Raw genomic sequence first — 20,904 nt, 5'->3', positions numbered from 1 at the left:
AAAAAAATTCGGCTTTAAGGATCTCTTGGAATGTTTGATACGTATCGACCTGTCGGTGAAAAAAAAATCGACATTTCACGATATAGATCTGATTAATATTAACAGCGGATAGAGATTAGAATCCCGATATGTAGTAATTAATTGGAACCCATCAAAATGCACCTGCTTTAGGGCAGCGATCCTATTGGCTGAGAGAGATTCGCTCATAACGGCTATTTATAATCTTCAAATATGCACTCTCCGCAATTATTCTTTTGCAAGATGCACGTACTTCCATTGGGGACCGCTTGCAAAAAGGATTTTAGCTTTTTCCTGGTGCGGGAATTTGGTGGCTAAATTTACGTTATAAACAGAGAGCGCACGAACGCAATATCACTTCAGTATACAGTGACAGAGAATTAACGTTGCAAAAATGCGGGCATGTTGTGGACTGATTTCTGTAGTTCTCCAGGTGGGTTCTTCTCTAGTTTAATGCCTATAAGGTATTTTTAGCTATGATAACACATTCTAGTTGTTCTAACAGGGGTTTTGTTCATAAAATTAACAGATCCTTTTGTTGGTGGCCATCGTTGTCTGCGGTGTCGGTAAGTTTCCACAACGAAAATTTTTATTGCATTATCTTTACGATCAGAATTATAGCGCGCGCGGTTGCAAGCATATCTCACCATTTCACAGAACAAATGTAAGTTTATGGTCTGATAATTTGGACGGAAAGTTAAGCACCGCTGCGCGTTGAGGCAACTTCCCATTGTCAACTTGTAGTGTTTACACTTCTACACACAAAGATTTAAATTAATAAGGTTTTGACAGTCCCCGGGCTAACTCTACGCGTAAACGGCGGGCAAAGTAGGTATTTACTTTTTCCTTTATTGGTCCGGTTGCATTGTCTGGTATCTTCTAACGCACATGTACATAGCCATTGTCTATTTTATGCCTAAAAGCTCGTATAGATCTTGAGTTAACTGTTGTTCCATTGTTGCGTGTTTAAAACCGTCTTCTATGAATTGCGATAGAAAAAATGTATTGTTTTGTTTTGAATACCTTGCTTTCAGCCAACGGTTACCATTTTTTTTCACTTGTAAGTCATAAAATAAATTGCCGCTAAATTGGCTGAAAATCGGTATTTTTGCGTAAAGTATTTCTATCGTAGTTAGTAGTCTTTCGAATATATTGTTTGCACGTTCTGTTTGCGATACTTCAAGCCTCTCTTTTTAAACGACACCTATTATTGTATTAATTCATGTGAACTGTGTTACATGTATTCATCAGTATATTCCTCCATCTTCAATTATACTGTGACGCACTTGCTGTAATTTGCGACTAACAACATCGTATTTCAACGCACCGAACACAGTACAATTTGACATTGTAACAAAATGAGAACGAAAAAATAAACATAGACTAATTTGCTTCGCTTGACTAGAATCTAAATGGAAGTAAATAAAACTGCATGGAACGTGAAAATTCGACGGCTTTTTTGTAGACCCATACATATTTCTCAAGCAATTGCGTTTCCTTGGATGTGCTGTAAAACATACACAAACATACACGCGAGGAAAAAACGGGATATTTTATTGTAATTTACTCGAGGATAAACATTTTCGCTTCATTCGCTTGTGTTTAGGTGTGAAACAACGGTATGGAATCGAAACGGCGGTGAAATGTACAAAAAATTGGAATGTCTCTTGCGTTGACATTGAAATCAATGCTTTTACGCACGACGTAGTTTCGAAAGAGGCCCTCGTATTGCCCCAAATAACAAAGAAGTCTATAAATTAGTGCTGTGTTTAACTTGTTAATTACATTTTCTCATGATCCCAGGTGAAAGTGATATAGGTTCGATGACTGTGAGCGTATTGCCTCCTGAATTTTGACCAAGGCGTTTTCCGAGAGGATTACAACATGCGTTAATTCGAGATAGGGAGGCCAATATAGTTGATAGTAAAAAAAAAGCGGCCCTCGAGGAAATATATAATGACTGATTAGTGGCGCGAAACGGCACACTTACAAAACCGGATATCTCAAAAATCTCTTTTAGTCACTCAGAAAAAAGAAAACAACAAGAAACGAACACGTTTTCGTGCGTCACGGGCATACCAATTTCGGACAGATGCGTCTTTAGGAGCATTTGAATGGCTTTCTGATAGAATACTGACAAACAAATTTCCGAAAGTGCATCAAACTGGTATCATAAAGTCCTCAATTGGTTTTCATGTTCAGCTATTTGCTGCGTATTGCTCAAGAATCCCTCGAATGCTGAACTTGCGGCAAGCCGAAGCAAAACCCGGTGTTCTTGATTACAACAATTTCCTCGTTGTAGAACGGGCTTAGCCTAAAATGGCCATGGCGTCGCCTTTCCTCTGATCAACCAAAACTTCTCGTTCGTTACGGTGTTCTTATCAAAAGATAGAGATCTAGCCTGAAACTATTTTAAGACCACTTGCCAGAACATTAACATAAAAAAAATCGACGAGGAGACAAAAGAGCACTCGAGGAGTTGCGTGCCGCACAACTTCTACAATCGATTTTACTTTTCCTGAGTTAGAATACAATTCTAAAATTCTTTAAGGCCAGTGACACGAAACATGGGATTTATTCAGGATTTCTTGTATTTTTACCAAACTTCAAAACGAGATTATACCGCTGCGTACTTCAATATCGATCTTAATCTATGCTTTCGATAATCTTAGGGCTTTCTTCCAGAAATGGAACAAGTAGAAAGATCTTGACCAAATCTATCTGATGGATGGTTGTCGTTGAATTTTCACACGCAGATATAAAGTTCATTATACCTTTTATAAGCTATATAGGCTCAGATATATAGATACGCTTGATAACTGCAACGCGAGTAAAAATCTAGAAGCCATGATTCGATCTCGAAGTGAGTAAATTTTATCAGCCTTGTGGGTTAGTCAGGAAATGTAATGTCCCTATCTTATCAACTACTATCTGTTATATTCTGACTGAGCAGTAAAAAGACTAAACTAAGAATTTCTGCACTTGAATATTTGTGTGCGGGGGTTTTCGCGGCCTAGTTTTTGTACAGAGCTAAACAATACACCGAAACTTATCAAAGCTGCAAAAGTATAAAAACCCCTTTTTTGGTGCAATTTTACGTAATTTTATTTTAATGCGAAATCTCCTGTTTGGACGCTTTTTTGGCGTTCTCGCTGACATTTAAGGAACTGTTAAAGAACAAAAATTCACACGGAACTCCGGGACGTCCATCAGCCTTTCCTGTCTAATTGCGGTAATCATTTAATTTGCGGTATCTGTATTAATACAGTTTGTACGTGCTTGCATTTCCCCGCCACGGTATAACACTATCTTCTGAGAGCTTTTTAATAATTTATAACCCTATCCTTGTATCTTAAGTCAGCCAAGTATCAATTTTGTCGCTAAGCTTAAGCGCGAAAGCTCTTGCAGTCATAAAGTAAATTTGACAAGCGAAAAAGCAGAAACATCTGCCGGTTCGGTAATTAAAAGACACAAATAAAACAACGCTAAATTCAAGAATTTTTGGAACAGTGGATAGTTCATACTCGCGACCTAAACTCATTGGTAAGTCAAAGGGAGTTCTCGCGTGGAACGTGGGACACTCGTAGCTGCCGCGCGCGATAAAAATGAATTCGCAAGTTGGAGCTCAGCGGGTAGTAAAGGACAACAGTCAAACGGCCATAATTTTAACGTTTACTGCAAAATGGCCAAGCCAATTTTTTCTACCATAAAGTCGGCATCCAACGGTTAAAAGTTGTAAAACTGTCAGCTAACAAATGTCATTTTTGTATTGCCACTCGTCCTTTAATAGTTTGATTTGCCAAAATTTCAATTGTTGGCTGTGTTTCAGAATTTTTTGTCATCTTTCAAGTGGACAATTTCGAGACTTTCTACTTGTTATTAAGATCATTTCTTTCAACAAAAATTTATTTGTTTGAATATTCCAATGCAAGGCCAAGGTCTTTTTGCTTGAAGCAATGCTAACTCTTGTATACATTTTATTACGGCCATCCGTTCGATGCTTTAGATTTTTTTTGTCATCTTTCAAGTCGACAATTTTTTGACTTTTAACTTGTTGTTAAGGACCTTTTTTTAAACAACAAAAAAATATATAATTTATTTTTATGTTCCAGCGCACGGTCAAGGTCTTTTTGCTCGAAGCAATGCTAACCTAGCATACAATTAAAACGGTCATCCGATCCGTTCAAAATTGTCTGGCAGAAAAAACTAGTAAAATCTACAGATTCTTAAGCCTATTCTAAACGACACCTTGGGATCTTCGAAATTTAAAATAACAGGCCACTGAAATGAAAACCGAATTGGATGCTGGCATTTTAACAAATGCATCGAAATATATATGGTATGAGTCATCCGGCTGCGTTTCTATGCCGGAATATAAGATCGTTAATTTCTCAGAGAGGCTTTTAACTTAGAAAATATCAACCAGTGGTTTGCGTTTCTCTGGCAACAGTATTTTGAACGTCGTTTTGAGGAGGAACACTGTATTTTGAGAAACTTAAAAATGTCCCTACAACAAAGAAAATCAAACAAAAATAATTTGATCAATTTTGTAGAAATGTATTTTAACGACAGTAATGATAACCCATTCGCTAAGGATGGCGAGATGGAAATATATTACAAATGGACAAACTTCCAAACATGAATTTTTCGTTTTAAAGTTTGCTCAGATTTCTGAAATTTCTTTGGAAGTTTTCAACAAAACTTTAATTCAAGGGGTTATGGTTTGTGTATTCGGAGCTAACTCTTTCTCAATCTTTATATGCAGCATACTAAATATAGTTCAGTTGTCCTCACCATTGCGCCCACGTGCCTGCCTTCTACAACGGAAATCGAGACTCAATGGCAACGTTAATTCGGGCCCACGTGAGCTGAATTTTTTTTATAAATAATAATCTTGCAGCAAGCGGTCAGAAAATCCCGCTGTGAAAACCTAACAACTAAAATCGGCCTTGCGTAGAACAAAGAGTTGCATTTTCTGTGGGGGTATCAACTACAAGTTCTATAAATTATACTGACCAAAATGGGACAAAAGTTATCGTGCCGATATTCGACTGGCAGCGTCGACACCACGAATATCCGATGGGTGTTTCCGAATCCGTCCCGAAAGGTTCCGAGCATCCGAATATAGAACCGTAATCGAGAATTTTGTATTTCCAGTATAGCTATAACATATTGAATGTCTGAAGAAGTGATATTCTGCGATTTTTTGACTGAAGACAAAAAAATTCAAAACCAAAAACCACTAGGCGATATGTGGGTTACTTCTTTTTATCACTGGGAAACCGCAAAGAGAAATATATAGACATAATAAGGTATTCAGTTTTCTCCGACAGTAGCCACGACTCAAGCAAATATTGAAGGCAATACTCGCGTATCGTTACGAAATGTATATATGTTTGTAATATCAGGCAGGGGTTGAAACCAAATTTGGCTTTTTATTTCAAGCTTTTGCGAACTAAATATACCCGGCATTGCGGCAAATGAGATGATTTAAAGTATTTAAAGCTTGTTTGAGCTGATAAGAATAATAATTGTTGAGTTAAAAGCTAGTATGGTTTTAAACGTTCTTCAAAACAATCATGATTTTTAAAACTTACACTTCTTGGTCCAACTCGGAGCTTGCAGTTCTCGAAATTATTCATTTAGCAAAGATTTTGCTTTGTTTTTACTCTGTTCCAACGTGAACTTGAACTTGGAAGAAATTAAATCGGCCAGACATGTTTGTTTATCTGTGTCGATAGTTTTCATTCTGATTTTCTAATACCAGCGGTATTCTACTCTAAACTCGAAAAAAACTTACATTTAAGCTTTTATTTTTCCAGTTCAGGTTTTACACTTTTATTTACATTTATTTTAAACTGTTAGTGAATGTCGCTGTAGGAGGGAGAGCTGAGAAAACGAAAGAAGGCGAAACAAGAGCCGGTTTTCAGTTTCTGAACGAAATCACCAAATTTCTTATTTTTTTTTTTAAACGAAGATACCTCTAAATATCCGGCTTCTCATCTAAACCATCCATTTTCCTGCCATATCTCTAGAGCGTTCTTCTCAGTTTCGCAACTATAATGTTTTGAGGTTTTTTTGTATTAATATTTGAAGAGAATTTGGTACACTCATGTATTATAAAATGGATTCGTCATTTTTTGGTCAATTTCGAAAAGAAAATCCAAAACTAAATCAAACTATCAAAACATAATAGTCTTTATTTGAATGACTACAAAATAGGCTTGCGGATTCACAGGCTATAACTACCTTGTACAGCATAACAAACAGTACTACATAAAAGTTCTGCTCAATAGTCTTCATTTGAATTGTCACACATAGGGCTTATAAACAGACTTTCAAACGAGTTAGAGCCATACAAAATATAAATTGACCAAGGATTTCACTACGGGAAAGAAAGGATCTATTAGTTGTATTATCTAAAAAAAAAAGCATATATTGTAATGATATCATGGCGAAGATCAGTATATTCGAAATATACGTTTTTAATTAATGGCGGCTTTCCAGCGACTTTAAACGAAATCTGTCTGGTAAGGTCATTCCCCCGAAATAGCACTGAACATAGTTTTTCAACCAGTATCCTACTGGTTGATTATTTTACGGGAACTTGAATTTTGTAATAAAATAGTGGGTTCACCATTTTCGTTTAGGAGCAGGAAGACCTTGTATTTACCACATAATTCCTTAATAATTCCTTTGCGAGTACTGACAAAGTACACGTTTCCGGTGATAATTTTTTTTGAAACATAGAAACTTATCTGTATTAATTTTATAGAGAGAATTTCATCACTACACTCAAAATACGAGAAAAAACTGAAAGTTCACCGTACTTTCTTACAAGAAAACGGTGATTTATCTCTCTCGCCTGCTAAGCCGCATAGAAGAAAGCCGCCATTTTGTTTAGGTGCGCGTGCTAATTACGCGGAACATTCGAAGTAACGATGCGCAATGCAATACTAAGCAATGACCTTAAGAGTAAAATGTTCGTGTGCTTGAAATAATATCTAGCTATTTCGGCCAAAAGGCAAACCTCCCCGAAACAGAAGCAGTATTATGCACACTTAGATTATTGCATTTCTTTTTAGAACCGCAATTTAATATTTGGAAACCTATTTATTACCTTATTATAGGAAATTAACGATACATGTTATTAACGCGAATTTTAAAAATTCGCGTTTATTTTATGTATGTTAGCTTTTTAACTATAAGCATTTGACCAGAACTTTTCCTAGATTTGCATTAATTTATATTCCTATAATAAGGTATCAAATACCTTCACCTGGAAAGTTCTCGTAGTTGGTTATGTCCTTCTTTTGAAATTTTATGGGATTATAATTAGTATTAACATTGATCGATCGAGGAAACATTACCTTTTTCTTAAATATGACAATTTCAATTCTTTTACATATTTTCGTTCTTTTGTAACGATTTTTAAAGGGACTCTGCCACGGATTTTAACCAAATTTAGGCATGAGAAATGAGCATCATTTTCGGCGAAATATAAAAATAATCTTTCAAAACAGGGAAGAAACATTTCAATAACACAGCAAATACAAAAGAAGGAATGGATGGCCAAAAGTGTCGAAGATTGAACCAGATTGCGATATGGGTTTTTGAAATGTTGTTGGGCTGAACAGTTTTTCAAAGTTAATCTCGTTAGCTTTTTACTTTAAATTATAATGGCCTGGAGACACATTTGGCTGCAATGACGCTATGTTTTTGCATTTAGATCCAGAGAAGTAATCTCTTTTCAAAAAGTAAATTTCATAGCGAGTTTTCGGCAAAACTTAATAAAACAAACTTTCAGGCAGCCGTGACACAGTCCCTTTAAGTTGCTTCATTATTTTAGTTGCTTGGCTCAGATATTACCACCCACACAGCTTTAATTGAAGCTCCCAATTAATTTTATATTTATTAATAGAACCTTATGATATCCATCAACAGAACGGAGCAAAGATTATATCAGTATAGTTAATTGCAATGATTTTAATGGTGAATTAGGTGTCTGGCTTTCTAACTGTTACATGTTTGTGTGTTCAAAACAAAGTGACACCTAGATACCGCTCATTTGTGAAATTTTTTTGAGTCCAATTCATCACTAATTTGTTGATGAAAATTTAACTTACAATAAACAGTTATTTTGGGCATATTCATTTAGAGTGCGAATATGTGCCAAAATACACAGGGTTTTTCCCACAGACCGTGTGGCACACAAAAAAAGAAACATTTCAAGCTCTTGATTTTGTAGAAGGGAAAGTCTCGACAAAATAGCTCAGGACTTTAGACTATTCAACCATATTTACATAACTTGCCAATGAATAACCTCAAATATTTTGTAATAGAAAGGTTTGATGAAAATATCTCAATTTCAAGTGCCACTACTTCTACCAATAAACGTCAAATGTAGGGTGTTTCCTGTTGGAAAAGTGTGTGGTTTTCGCGCTGACGTAGTTCGAATACTCGCGCGACTCAATTTCAAGAAAACAAATGACAAAACATTCCTTAGGATCTTTTGGGCTTTCCGGGCAGAAGAGCAGGCTATTGTTGTCCCTGGTGAAATATATATTACTATTTTTTAACACAAATTAATACATCGTTATTTTTTTAGTGCCCTTAGCTGGTAGTCAGGGAATGAATGTATTTCCAGCTGAACTAATGAACGCGGGCATATTAGCCTTCACATTTGAGTGTTGTTCTTGAGAGCGTTTTAAGTTGAACTTTAGTTAATAGTTTGTTATTGTGAAAGCTATAACAAGTGTCTCTTGTCGGTGCTTTCGCTGACTCATTTTGAGTACTCAGTCAATTAAAAAGAAGAAAAGATATTACTTAGAAAAAGCTCTTCCGAACATTGAAATATTGTTAGAGCGGTGCTCACTAATTATCAATACGTTCTCCATAAAAAAAAATAAAAAAACTTTTGCATTTGACGCATACTTAAAATATTTGTTAAAGAAAATTCAGCTTGGAATACACTTCTCTCTAAAGTGTACCGATTTGTCTAAGTCTCTGCAGTAAGCTAATATTAAAAGCTACAATTGATTGTTTTGTTTTGAAAGTCGTAATTTAGCTCAAAATATCGTAAAATTCTGTTTATATATTCGTGCATCTTCGCAGCCTATAATCCTTGAATGATTACGTAAGGCGCCATTTCATTAACGAGTTAATAAAAAAATTATATTTAGGAAATAGTGGACTAGGTCAAAGTTTATAGTACATTACCGCAAGGTTCAGCGCACCAATTAGTCGAGCGTTTACCGAAATTGGAACGGCATTGAAAGTTTGTCAACTCAAGCACGTAAACTCTCTTAAGTTAGCGATTTACAAACGTTTTTAGCCTTCTCATTATCGCAGTTTCGTAATTGTGGTATTATAAACTTGTGGTTAACCCAACTCGTGAAAATCTACGTACATGCAATTGATTGTTTTGTTTTGATTTTGGCACGAGACAATGTTTGTCATTAGCCATTATCCCTTTCGGCCGATTTGCGTCATTACACAAGTGTCACATCAGTCACATCCTACGAAAACATTTAAAATATATCGTAGAGTTCCGCAATTAACAACCCCCTGAAAATAGCAATAAAATTTCACGGTTGTTAATAAATCACGTAAGAGGCGACCAAAAGAAACGACGATGTAAAAGATACAACAAGTTGTACTAAATTGATCTGATGTTTGTTTGGGCGATTCTTATTTCGAACACAATATATTACTCTGTTCTGATGTGTTGTAAATTCTTGTCAAAAATGATTTCTTCTTTTCATCTCCAAATACAGTGGAACTTCGATTTAACGAGCCCATATAGACCGAAGTCATGCCCCAGTAATAGTAAAATCTGTAAAATATACCAGACAAAAGAACCTCGAAATAACGAAACCCCTGTTTAGGGCTGTTAAATACGACGGCTTACGAAAGTCGTTACACTTTCGAAACATTACAGTAAATTGACTGCTATTGTATTAAAATATCTGAAGGCCAATGATTACGGAGTTTATTTATCACCACTTTGTGGGGGTAAGCTAAGAATGGCCCGCCAGTACGTGATAACGCGAAAGCCGCAGATACTCTCGAGTGCGTCGTTCAACGTAAATGGACCACAATAAATTATTCTGTCAGATTTTTACAATAGAGCTCAAGTGGGTATCATTTAAGTACTTTGTGAAACTATTTTAAATTAAGTAACCAAACATTTGGTTGTTTTCGTTTGACTCATTCCTTCTAAAAATATAATACTTAAGTCGAGTGGCCATTGTCAAGCAAATTGTCGTCCATTTTCAGGCGGCATTTTCTTTTATGTCGCGGATTATTCCGCTTCTAGCGCTCGGCAATTCATAGAGGAAAAATTAGGGCTTTCCACAAGTTGCTCGGCAACTTTTTGGCAACTTTTCATATTTCGAGCAACTTTTTCCCCTTCGAGCAACTTTTTCCTCTCGAGCAACTTGTTGCATTTTGAGCAATTTCCAGACCGATCGCCGAAGATCTCCGAAGATTATCCGAGTGCTGTTCAAAGGCCATACAAACGTTTCCAAAGAATTACGAAGTTTGCTGAGGAACATCTAAAGACGTTTCAACTTTCGACTCATTCTGCATTAAAACGTTACAAAACTCGTCAGCAAACATAACGTCATCGATATCTTCACGATTTTTCCCAGTTAAAGAAATCCTTGTTATTTAACAATTTTTTTTCCTTAATATGTTATTCAGATACTTCTATTGCTGAAAATTGCATAAAACTGCTTAGAAATCTTACCCTCAAAGGAAAATTTGCATATATTTAGAGAAATTCCCTTGATTAGAAGCAGCGTATTGAATTATTTTTAAGCAACTTTGTGCAACTTTTATTAATCACAAGCAACTTTTTTCGATTTTTGGAGCAACTTTTGAGCAACTTTTTGAGAAATCACGGGCAACTTTTTGGGAATTCGAAATCTCGAGCAACTTGTGGTAAGCCCTAGGAAAAATAGAGACCTTCCGCGTCGTATGAAACTTTTCAACTTTTTGATTTCAACTGAGAGAAGTGAACGTATCATTTCGAAATTTGTGGGAGAGTAATTAAAAAAACTCATCAACTGGGGATATTGTCTTGATGCATCTCGAAGTTCTTAGAACCAAATTTAAAAGAAATATATGGAAGTCTGCAAGGAGATTCAATAAATAGCATGAAAAGATCTTATACGATTGTTATCAGTTTTGCAAATGTTTGGCAATGCTGCAATCAGTTTTATGTACATGTAATACTTTGGAAAGATTATTTAGGACTGTTTTTTAATATTTTTTTTCGAATTCTGATTTGTTTCTAACAAATGACAAGGTTTTTCAAATTTAGATCGGGTAAAGTCTGCGTCAAGCGAAATGGCCCATGCCGCTGGAGCTTGTAGAAATATAAATATTTTCTAGAAACTCTCCCCCCTGGATGGAATTCTAGTCCATCGCAGGGTTACTCCCAGCATTAGTTAGCCGGTACCCATTTATAAACCTGGGTGGAGAGAGGCAGTTAGGCACTGTAATCAGTAAAGTGTCTTGCCCAAGAACACAACACAGTGACCCCAGCCAGGGCTCGAACCCGGACCGCACGATTCAGAGTCCAGCATGTGCCACCGCGTCTCCCATTTACAAATTGAAGATCAGACAACTTGAAATAACATACTAGCATATTTTTGAGACTGTTTTGTGTCCTACCAAATCTTATTATATGGCTACAATAGTACGCGCGCTCTGATTGGCTGCTGAGCGGGCATTATTTTCTTGTAATGACCGGGCATTATGAAAATTTTTCTCGGCTCGACGGTTTTTTGAGTTGTGAATAAAAGCTACTAGCGAGGAGGCAAAAACAACAAAAAATGCCGACAAAATAACTATCTTTTCAATAACTGAAAAGCATACCGATACTTCTTTGGTATGCATATGAGCGACGAAGAGAGCCACAGAGAGCGAGAGTGAGTTTTACCTCCAGTGTTCTTTCCCATGATTATACTCTTTTTTTGAATAGTGCTTAAAGGCCATATAATAAATAACTTATTAATCTCGTCCGTTCGGTCATTACAGGGGAATCTCAGACCTCGACCTTGATGTATTGACCTCGCTGTCGCTCGGTCAATACATCAAGGCCTCGGTCTGAGATTCCCCTGTAATGACCTCACTCTCGGTTAATAAGTAGTATTTATTAACCTGACTTCAGTCTGAATATTCAGGTATTTTTATGACGTTTTTCTCTCGTTCCCCAGAACAATGTCCGAGCTCAGTTCATCCCTTAGAAGGAAGATGTAAAATCGACTGTTTCCGAGATGAGGATTGTGCAAAATGGCAATATTGCTGCAAGACAGGACAGGCTGCTGGCAAGACAGACTGCTGGACAACATGCGGTAAGAACTTCTTATTAGTATGTTATTGTGTAATTTTATACCGATTAGTTAGTCTGACAACTTCGTTATTTTCTGGAACGATGTGATAACACTCAAAACGTCAGCTCCAAGTTAATGCCAACTAATTGAACAATTTTGGATAACCGTTTTCCAGACGTGCTCATGCGATTTGCTTTTGCCGCATCGAAGATTACCAGCACATATTTGAAAATAATATAAGTATCGAATGATCTTTGCGAGCATGCGAACACAGCGTTTTCTTTGCAAGCACGAGCATTGACAAAAGATTGCCTTGCTAGCAACGAGCACTTGTGAAAAAGCTACCTCCACAAAAACCGATCATGCGAGCAATTGTAAAAATATGCGAGCATGAAAAAAGGAGTATCCATCAAATTTTTGCCAGCATTCCGAGCAGAAGTCTAATTTTGCGAGCACTGCAAAATTTGGATGGACCATTCATGACCCCAAATATTAATCGATGTGTTATTCTTTCTAGTGAATTACACGACGTGCCAGCTACAGCGAAACGAGGCGGCGCTAAAGCGAAGCTCTTTCGCTCCAGTCTGCAACCCAGACGGAAGCTTCAAAGAAATCCAGTGCGCCACGACACCAACGCTTAAATGCTGGCAAGTAAACAAGGAGGGAAAGAAGATTCAGGACATAGACGTCGAGATTCATCTCTCAGCTCACCATCGTCAGCCACAAGCAGCAAAAGAAAAACGCATTGGAGTCTATCCAGCACTGGATGAAGACGAAATGGGTAATTCTGTGTGCATTAATTATATGTATTACATATTGTATTCACTTTCTGTCTTCTTGTTGGCTAAGAGCCTACAGCTTATTTTGGGAATCAGCGCAGCCTACAAATTAAGCCAGCGACACACTGGGCAATTTTTTTCGCCGATCGCGGCGAATTTGATCGCCAGCGTTCAGCGAAAAAACTCGAAAATATCTGACATGCCAGATAGCGGCGATTTTATACGCCGATCGCGGCGATCGGCTAAAATCGCAATCGCTGCACCGGGCACACTTGGCGATTTTCGCCGATCGCAAATCGCCAAGTGTGTCGCCGGCTTTATTCACTAATCTTCTAGCAGATTAGTAGGTTGCGTGCTCAATTCATGATTTCCAAAGCGATTTCAAGTCTTGTACACAGCGAAGTAAAACCACGGTTCGTCGATTCGTTTCTTCAACCAAGCAAGAAATATAGAAAAATTGCTGGACGATATAGGCTCAAAAAACACAAAAAATTGGCAAAAGTTGCCAAGGAACTGTTCCTCGAATACCATGACGGGAGAAAAAACATTCAGGAGCCGGACAGCAAAAAGGGATTAGCGCAAGTGTTGAAATCGTTTACTTTGTCGTTACTTCTTTAAAACAATGTATAATAAAACAATTACTCGATTCGGTTTTGCGTTGTAATATAATAATCAAGGTCTCGGTTCAGTGTTATCAGCCGCTTCGGTTTAGGCTAACAGCACTTACCTCGACCTTAATTATTTCGCCGGATATCGCAAAAACCTCATTCATTAATTGTTATTAAGTAAGGTAATTCATTAATTAATTTGCAGCCAAATGCAAGGCTGTATCCGCTTATTGCGAAAGAATGGATAAAGTCGTAGAACTAAAGCCAAGTTGAATGCATAGCTATGATTGCATTCGTCTGATAACAATTTGAGCAGTTAGGTTTTGAAGTAGAAACTTTAAACTGGTGCCAACGCGGGAAAGTCGCCCAAGCCAAAGTACCCGGATTAGTTTTGGTTTCAACTTCTGATTGGCTACTGCTGTGACGTGAAAATAACACTTGACCTGTGATTGGTTAGAAGCTGTTGCAAGATGCAAGAGCTTTTCGTAAACCAATAAGTGTCAAGTTCACCAATCGCAAAAGCAATGCCAACGTCTCATCGCTAAGTTTTGGTTAATGCTTTGCCAAGTTGTCAGGCAGTGGACTATCAGTTTCCGTGGTTAATCGAAATTGTTTGTCTATTTTGCAGACGAAACGCCCCAAAAGAAAGAAAAAACCAAGTGCCAGCGAATGCGTGAACGCAGACTTAAAAAGAGTAAGCGTAAGGAAGGAGTATCCGTCCCCAGATGCAAAGACAACGGTCACTTCAGAAGTGTGCAGTGTCACAAGAGACCTGGCAAGACCGAGTCCTGTTGGTGTGTGGATCGGGAAGGAAAACAAATATCAGGAACAAGAACCAAGCACGGAAGACCAAATTGCAGGGCCATGGCAGGTAATTACAAGTAAATTGGTTTAATGTAGCTACTTTTGTCCAGAATTGAACGCAAGTAGTGTTTAATGAGGTATTTCATGTTTGACTGTATTATTTGACATTTCCATAATACTTCATACTTGACTGATTTTGGTATGTTTGGCGAACTTTTATTAATGAGGACACTTTGTGATGCCTGTCATGAAGAACGTGCATATCATTTGCGTTCAATCCTGGACTTATCTGACTGTAGCACACGTGAACTGATAACTTCTTTAATTTGCGACATCAAAATATTTTTTCGTTTTTTTTTTTGATAATACAAAAAGATACATTCTGTGGTTTATAAACTATTGAGACATCTCTTGAGATATCCCCTTTCAGTGTTTTAAAAAAACTGTTCGTCTCGAGCACTTTAAGAAATGCACTTCAAGTGCCTTTCTCCAGTTTTACATGGTAAAATAATTTGATGACAGGGTGATGAGGTTTCATGCATATTGTTCAGAAATTCATCGCGCTCTTACTTGAGTAGGAGAGAAACGAGCAAAATAACGGGGTGTATCGAAAAGGTAGCCTAAGGAAAATGGCGGTATTTCATAATTGCTTACCCTAATTCCTACTACCAAATGGAAAGGGATTGCTTGTTTATATATTTGAAGTCGTTTGGAAACATATCCTTGATATTTTCAGATGTAATGCAGTGTCGTAGAGCTAGCATAACAGTAGACCTTCTTATGAGTGTCACGAGATATCCACAGGGGTGCTTTGATTTAATGTTTAGCTGCAGGTGACTGTGGAAGGCGTTCCGGCTTGTATCCCAACGTACGGCGCTTGCGAAGAATTGTCGGAGGCCACGAAAGTAAACCTAACTCATGGCCCTGGATGGTTGCCCTGTTCTTTAATGGTACAAAGCTTGGCTGCGGAGGAACTATCATTAAACCTTCTTGGATCGTTACCGCGGCGCACTGCTTCAGTAAGTCGATAAACAACTTTTTAGGAAAACTGGCAAAATGGTCGCCATTGGGCTATAGCTATTGCATTTAATATCGCCCCTGTTGAGGATCCTTTGAAAACGTCTACACCCCTAGAGAACTCCAATGCCTTTACCCCAGTGAAATCCTTTGAAAATGTGCTAAGCCCTTATCACAAGCATCTCATTCAGGGGGGAGTAGATATATATTCCTAGCCGCTTAATGCTATCGAAACCGGGAAAAGCGTCAACAGTATGGGCCGCATGGTTTGAGGCTTCCCTTCACCTTAACCTACTTACCTTTAGAAAACTTGAGTCTACACTTCAACTATTTCAACTACTACTTTCTTTCTTGCATTTCAGGCGATCGCACATCTAGGAAACCGTCCGATTGGAACGTTCGAATTGGAGAACATCATTTTTTGAGAGATGAAGGGAAAGAAAGTATGCATAGTGTCAGACAAATATTGATTCACCCGGATTACAAGCCAAATAACTCATCACACCCCGGGGACAACGATATAGGTATTACTACGTCACCTTACTTATTAACTCTTGCTATAAGGTAATGTTCAGACTTGATGCTCAAGCACGGTGCCCGGGTAAGATGGCTCGCTGGGCACTGATGCACCTACCACTGATTTTTTTAATGAAAATGAATTTACCTAACCGCACATCCACAACTAAATTACAAACATATCGATAACCGAGGTGGCTACCTCTATAAGCCTAGGCCCACTTGTTCGAAGGTTGGATAACGCTATCCGCCGGATAAATCGTTATCCAGTGGATAAATTCTAACAAAAACAAACTACGCTATCCACTGGATAGTGATTTATCCGGTGAATAGCGTTTTCCACTCATCGAACAACTGGGCCCTGGTGGTTTCTTGGAGGACTCCACGCCCTATCATAGTGTAACGCTATGTAATTTTTAACTCTAAAGTGCCTAATAAAATGATGATGATGATGATGATGATGATATGGTAACTTCTGTTCTTATTTATCTCATCTCTTATGTGACGTCACTCAGCTCTCGTGCGCCTGTCCAGCTCAGTGAAGTTTGGACGGCACGTTAATCAGATCTGCCTGCCGGAAAGCTTCACCTACTTCAAGGCCGGTCAACGCTGTTATGTCACCGGCTGGGGTCACACGTCTTGGAATGGAAGCTCATCTCCTGTGTTGAGAGAGGCCTGGGTCGATTTGGTAGGAAAAGATACCTGCAATTCCGAGAGGTTAGTAGGCCTTTCTCGATTATGCTAGCATAATCGAGCATTTTTTTCGTTTTTTCTTCAAAAATTGCTAGCATTTTCTGTCACTTTTCATCTGTGATCCAGATTTCCCTCAGCTCGGGATAAATAATCCTAAGTACATTGATAATTTGTGTTTCTTCTGTTCGCTGTGTCTTGTGTTACCTGTGTACTTGTGCTCTTGTGTGTGTGTTGTGTGTCACTGTTTATTTTTATTTTTATTTTTAAAAAAAAAATTTTATTTTTATTTTTTTTTTTTATAACAAGTTACTGTTGTATGAGAGTGTATTGATACAAAGCATGCGTGGCATTAAATGCAATTAGATTTTTGCTTTAATTAGTAGCATAAATCCAGTTACTAGCATAGGAAGGCCTAGAGGTTAGTGGTCCTTTTTTAATATTTTTGGTGCCACTTGTTGACATTAAAAGGACTGTGTCACGGATTTTAGCCAAATTTAGGCACGGGAAATGACCATCAAATTCCGTGAAATATAAAAAATAACCTCTTAAAACAGTGAAGGAACATTTCAATAACACAGCAAATTCCGGAGGCAAGCGTGGCCGAGTGGTTTAGGGCGCTCGTGTTGTAATCCGAAGGTCCCCGGTTCAAGACCTGCCCCTGCCACTAGCTGGATTTGTTTGGATTTGTAGTCCGAGTTCAAATCCTCGATCACGCTTTGTATATAGACTACTGGTCTGCCTCCTGCCAGTGGGGAATTTTAACCTTGCTATGTTCATTTAAAATATTTGTTTCCTCTGTTTCAGTGGCATGCCTGTAAACTAACTATCTGGAAGCTAAGTGCGTGACCACTGTAAACACCACAATTACATTTTTTTTTTACAAATTCAAAAGAAGGTACGGATGGCCAAAAGTAACGAAGATTAAAACGCCGGATTGCGATATGGGTTTTTGAAATATTGTTGGGCTGAACAGTTTTAAAAGTTAATCGCGTTTGCTTGCAACTTTAATTTATAACGTTCGGGAGACACATTTGGTTGCAATGAAGCTATGGTTTTGCCATTTAGATCCATAGAAGTAATTCTTTGCAAACATTATGTTTCATAGCGAAAATTTTACAAAACTTAATAAAATAAACTTAACTCAGCCGTGACAGTCCCTTTAAATGTCCAAGTTTGTATTGACCACGTCTTTTTTTCCCCTAGCTCATACAACGGAACAATAGGGAAGAATTTTCTGTGTGCCGGATTCAAAGAAGGCGGCACTGACGCATGCTCTTACGATAGCGGAGGACCGCTGGCCTGTCCAATGCTGGATGGAGACGGCCGCTGGATGCTTGCAGGCATTGTAAGCTGGGGCGAGGCATGCGCGTTGCCACACAAGTATGGCGTTTACACGAATGTCCACGAGTACACTTCGTGGATGAGAGGAGCCATGAAAATGGACAGATGAACACGATGAGTGTTGGCTAATTATTGCTGCATCGCATGGGGCTAGCTTACGCTGTTCTGGGCCATTTGATTTAGCTGCAAGTTGAAAATGAAAATGGCAATATTCGTTCCGTGATATAAGAAACAATCACGATTTCTCAGATTTCAGAACATTACAAACCATAATTTCATACAATTTTCTTTATCGTATCAATTTTCCACAACCTTATTTCCAGTATTGTCATCCGTACTTGCCTACGGATCATGCTTTTTTGTATTTTTTTCGATGTTCATTGTTTCAAGGCCGGTAAGTGTATAGCAGCTCAAATCGCCTTAAAATAGCGCATGGTGGCCCTGATAGTTAACGCTGGAGTTAAAACAAAAAGAAAGAAGAAAAAGTTTGTTTGTTTAATAGAGCACATGCAATAGTATCATGACTCTAAGAGTCCTGTCAACTGCATGTAAAGAACATGAAATCTGTAAATAACAAAGAACGTGTACTATGACAGAAAAAAGCTTAACATTAATTATAAGCAAGAATACAGGCTCTCAAGGGCTAAGCTGGCAAAGAAAAGATTACATAAGTAAAAAGTGATATCAAATATCGATGATAAGTAGATGTTAAGAGTAATTACATACTAGATTGTTTCTTTTGCAATATAAAAAGTCATGTTCATGTTTTTATTATATATGGTTAAATAATTCGTATAATGTGATCGCCCGGGTGAGAGTAGTTCTAAAAAGAACTGTTATTGGTGACTGACGTTTCAACAAACGGAGCGAAAGTCATCTTGGCTCTGAAGATGACTTCCGCTCATTCAGTCACCAACAACAGTTCTTTCCAGAACTATTTTCATCCGGACGATTACTCTATACGAACAACTGATACTCAACTGATAAAATCAGCACAAGAGGAACACAGATGCAAATTATGAGATACCTTGTGAAATGTAAAACTTTCTTTCGTCAACACATATGAAATGGCTCGGCCACAAGCTTAAACTACATACAAGTTCTGGTTTCTTTTCGAGCAGCAAAACGTCTTTTTCAAACCAGTAGAAGTTTCCAGATTTGTCAAGAACTAACAGTTATTGTAAGGGCTGTCAATCATAAAAATGTTGTAGTAGTACGACTTTTTATGGTGGACTTGGGGACGTGACAGTGTTAAACCAGTCTATCGGGTATTTGGCGTCAAAGGTTATTTTATACCTAAAGTGAGCGCACTTGGTGTTGCTTAGTGACGGTGAAGGCAAGTGGTGTTTTCATCAGTGATTGCTTGGAACCGAGCTAACCGTAAAATTTCAATATCTCCTAAAAAAGGATAGAAGTTGCGGACAGATTACATCAGTTAATTTTTAGCAGTTTTTGGTTATGATGACGATTATCATTTTGTATTTTGATATTTTTGGAACTTTTCCGTGTTCCTCGTTTCAACATTAATTTGTAGTGCCATTAGTAACGGCGCCATTCTTTATTACCGACATACTGTATATTTTTTTGTAATTAGTTGTGCAGCCGGATCGCATTCCGTCCATGGCTTTTTGGGGGCTTATAAAAAGAAACTTTTTGGTTTAGAAACTGCAACAAGGACACTCGAATCAAGTGTAAAAAGTCAAAAAGGCTGCCTACTGAACTAGGTTTGAAATGATGCCTTAAACAGTCATTTTAAATGTTGGTTGCTTTTTGTTTCACTGTTTTAGAAAGGTTTTCAACTAACTGTCAAAAGAAATTCTGAATTTGATTTTGTTTTACGTCTTTTGAGCTCCGAAGTTTAAAGAAAACCGTGTAATGTGCTCGACTAAAACAGAACAAAAATACAGCTTAAGTCAATCAAGAGAAAAACCGAATCAAATAGTTTTGTAAACGCTTGTTTATACTCTGACACTATGTTTTTTATTTTTTGTGGAACTTTCTAATTCGATTGTTTTGTTGTTGTTATATTGTATTAATTATTATGTTTGTTAAACAAACTAGCGGCATCTGTGATTCGGGTTTTTCGACAGTTATTATATTTGAACGTCACTCTAAAAGCCATGTGACGAGCAAGTTTTTGTTAGTGTAGTTTGTGTCATGAACAATTCACGCGATGAAAGATGTACAATATACATATTTAAGTTGACGTCTATTTTAAAGTTGTTCTTTCGCTTTTGTATCCAGTGTGTAGGAAGTGGATTATTTCGGGACATAAACTAAGTCATGATCTCAGTAAATAAATTTATATGCGGGCTTGTTTTTGTTCATCCCCGGAGATCCAAGGGCAGTTATTTCTTCGCCGATTTTTTTTTTCTCGTCCGTATAGACTTTCCCCCGCTCCCACTAACTGCCCCTGGGTCTCCGAGGATGGTTTATTGTTGTGTTTCCATTTGTGGGAATAAATAGAACTGATACCGCCAAAAAAGCCGAGAAAATTTAAGAGTTAATCAATGTTAGCAGTCCTGCACCTTTGCAGCCGAAGAACCGAGTCCAGTTTTTGACATTGATTCTTCGCAGTACTAAATATCTTCAATAATATCGTTACTGCTTTTAATTAAAAATAGATCGAGCACTCTTTAAAGGTCTTTCGTCTATATGGCAACGCCTATTGTTACTTAGCAACCTCGCTGACCAAGAACGACATCCGAGGGCTCAGAAATTGTCAGGGGAAAATATTCTTCTTTTGGCTAAGTATGACCAGTGCAGACAAAAAATCAGAAAAAAATA

General features: G+C 37.7%; 1 protein-coding gene across 3 annotated transcripts; it reads left to right on the top strand.

The window, feature by feature from the left end:
* Window positions 1–247: 247 nt before the first annotated feature.
* On the top strand, window positions 248–20,874 carry LOC144645337 (serine protease hepsin-like). Of its 3 annotated transcripts, none has more exons than XR_013569262.1 (10): window positions 248–451; window positions 548–584; window positions 12,243–12,380; window positions 12,877–13,140; window positions 14,375–14,617; window positions 15,384–15,569; window positions 15,930–16,091; window positions 16,599–16,800; window positions 17,980–20,629; window positions 20,672–20,874. XR_013569262.1 is itself a non-coding variant. In XM_078504878.1 (9 exons), the coding sequence occupies exons 1-9, from the start codon at window positions 413–415 to the stop codon at window positions 18,224–18,226; spliced, it is 1,524 nt and encodes a 507-aa protein (XP_078361004.1). In that variant the 5' UTR covers window positions 248–412; the 3' UTR covers window positions 18,227–20,874. The 3 variants fall into 3 exon arrangements, 1 of the variants encoding a protein (XP_078361004.1); XR_013569261.1 differs by having other exon boundaries at window positions 15,378–15,569; XM_078504878.1 differs by having other exon boundaries at window positions 15,378–15,569; window positions 17,980–20,874.
* Window positions 20,875–20,904: the final 30 nt, after the last annotated feature.

Source organism: Oculina patagonica, chromosome 3 (genome assembly GCF_052425735.1).
Source record: "Oculina patagonica isolate OP01 chromosome 3, crgOcupat, whole genome shotgun sequence".
NCBI lineage: Eukaryota > Metazoa > Cnidaria > Anthozoa > Scleractinia > Oculinidae > Oculina > Oculina patagonica.
Note: the sequence above shows the minus strand (reverse complement) of the source record. Positions and strands in the feature narration are given on the sequence as shown.

Bases quoted from the DNA above. Each gene is read 5' to 3' on its own strand.
- LOC144645337 (XM_078504878.1), top strand. From the start codon at position 413: ATGCGGGCATGTTGTGGACTGATTTCTGTAGTTCTCCAG. The intron at 13,141-14,374 runs GTAATTCTGTGT...TCTATTTTGCAG, and splicing joins ACTGGATGAAGACGAAATGG to ACGAAACGCCCCAAAAGAAA. The intron at 14,618-15,377 runs GTAATTACAAGT...TTTAATGTTTAG, and splicing joins AAATTGCAGGGCCATGGCAG to CTGCAGGTGACTGTGGAAGG.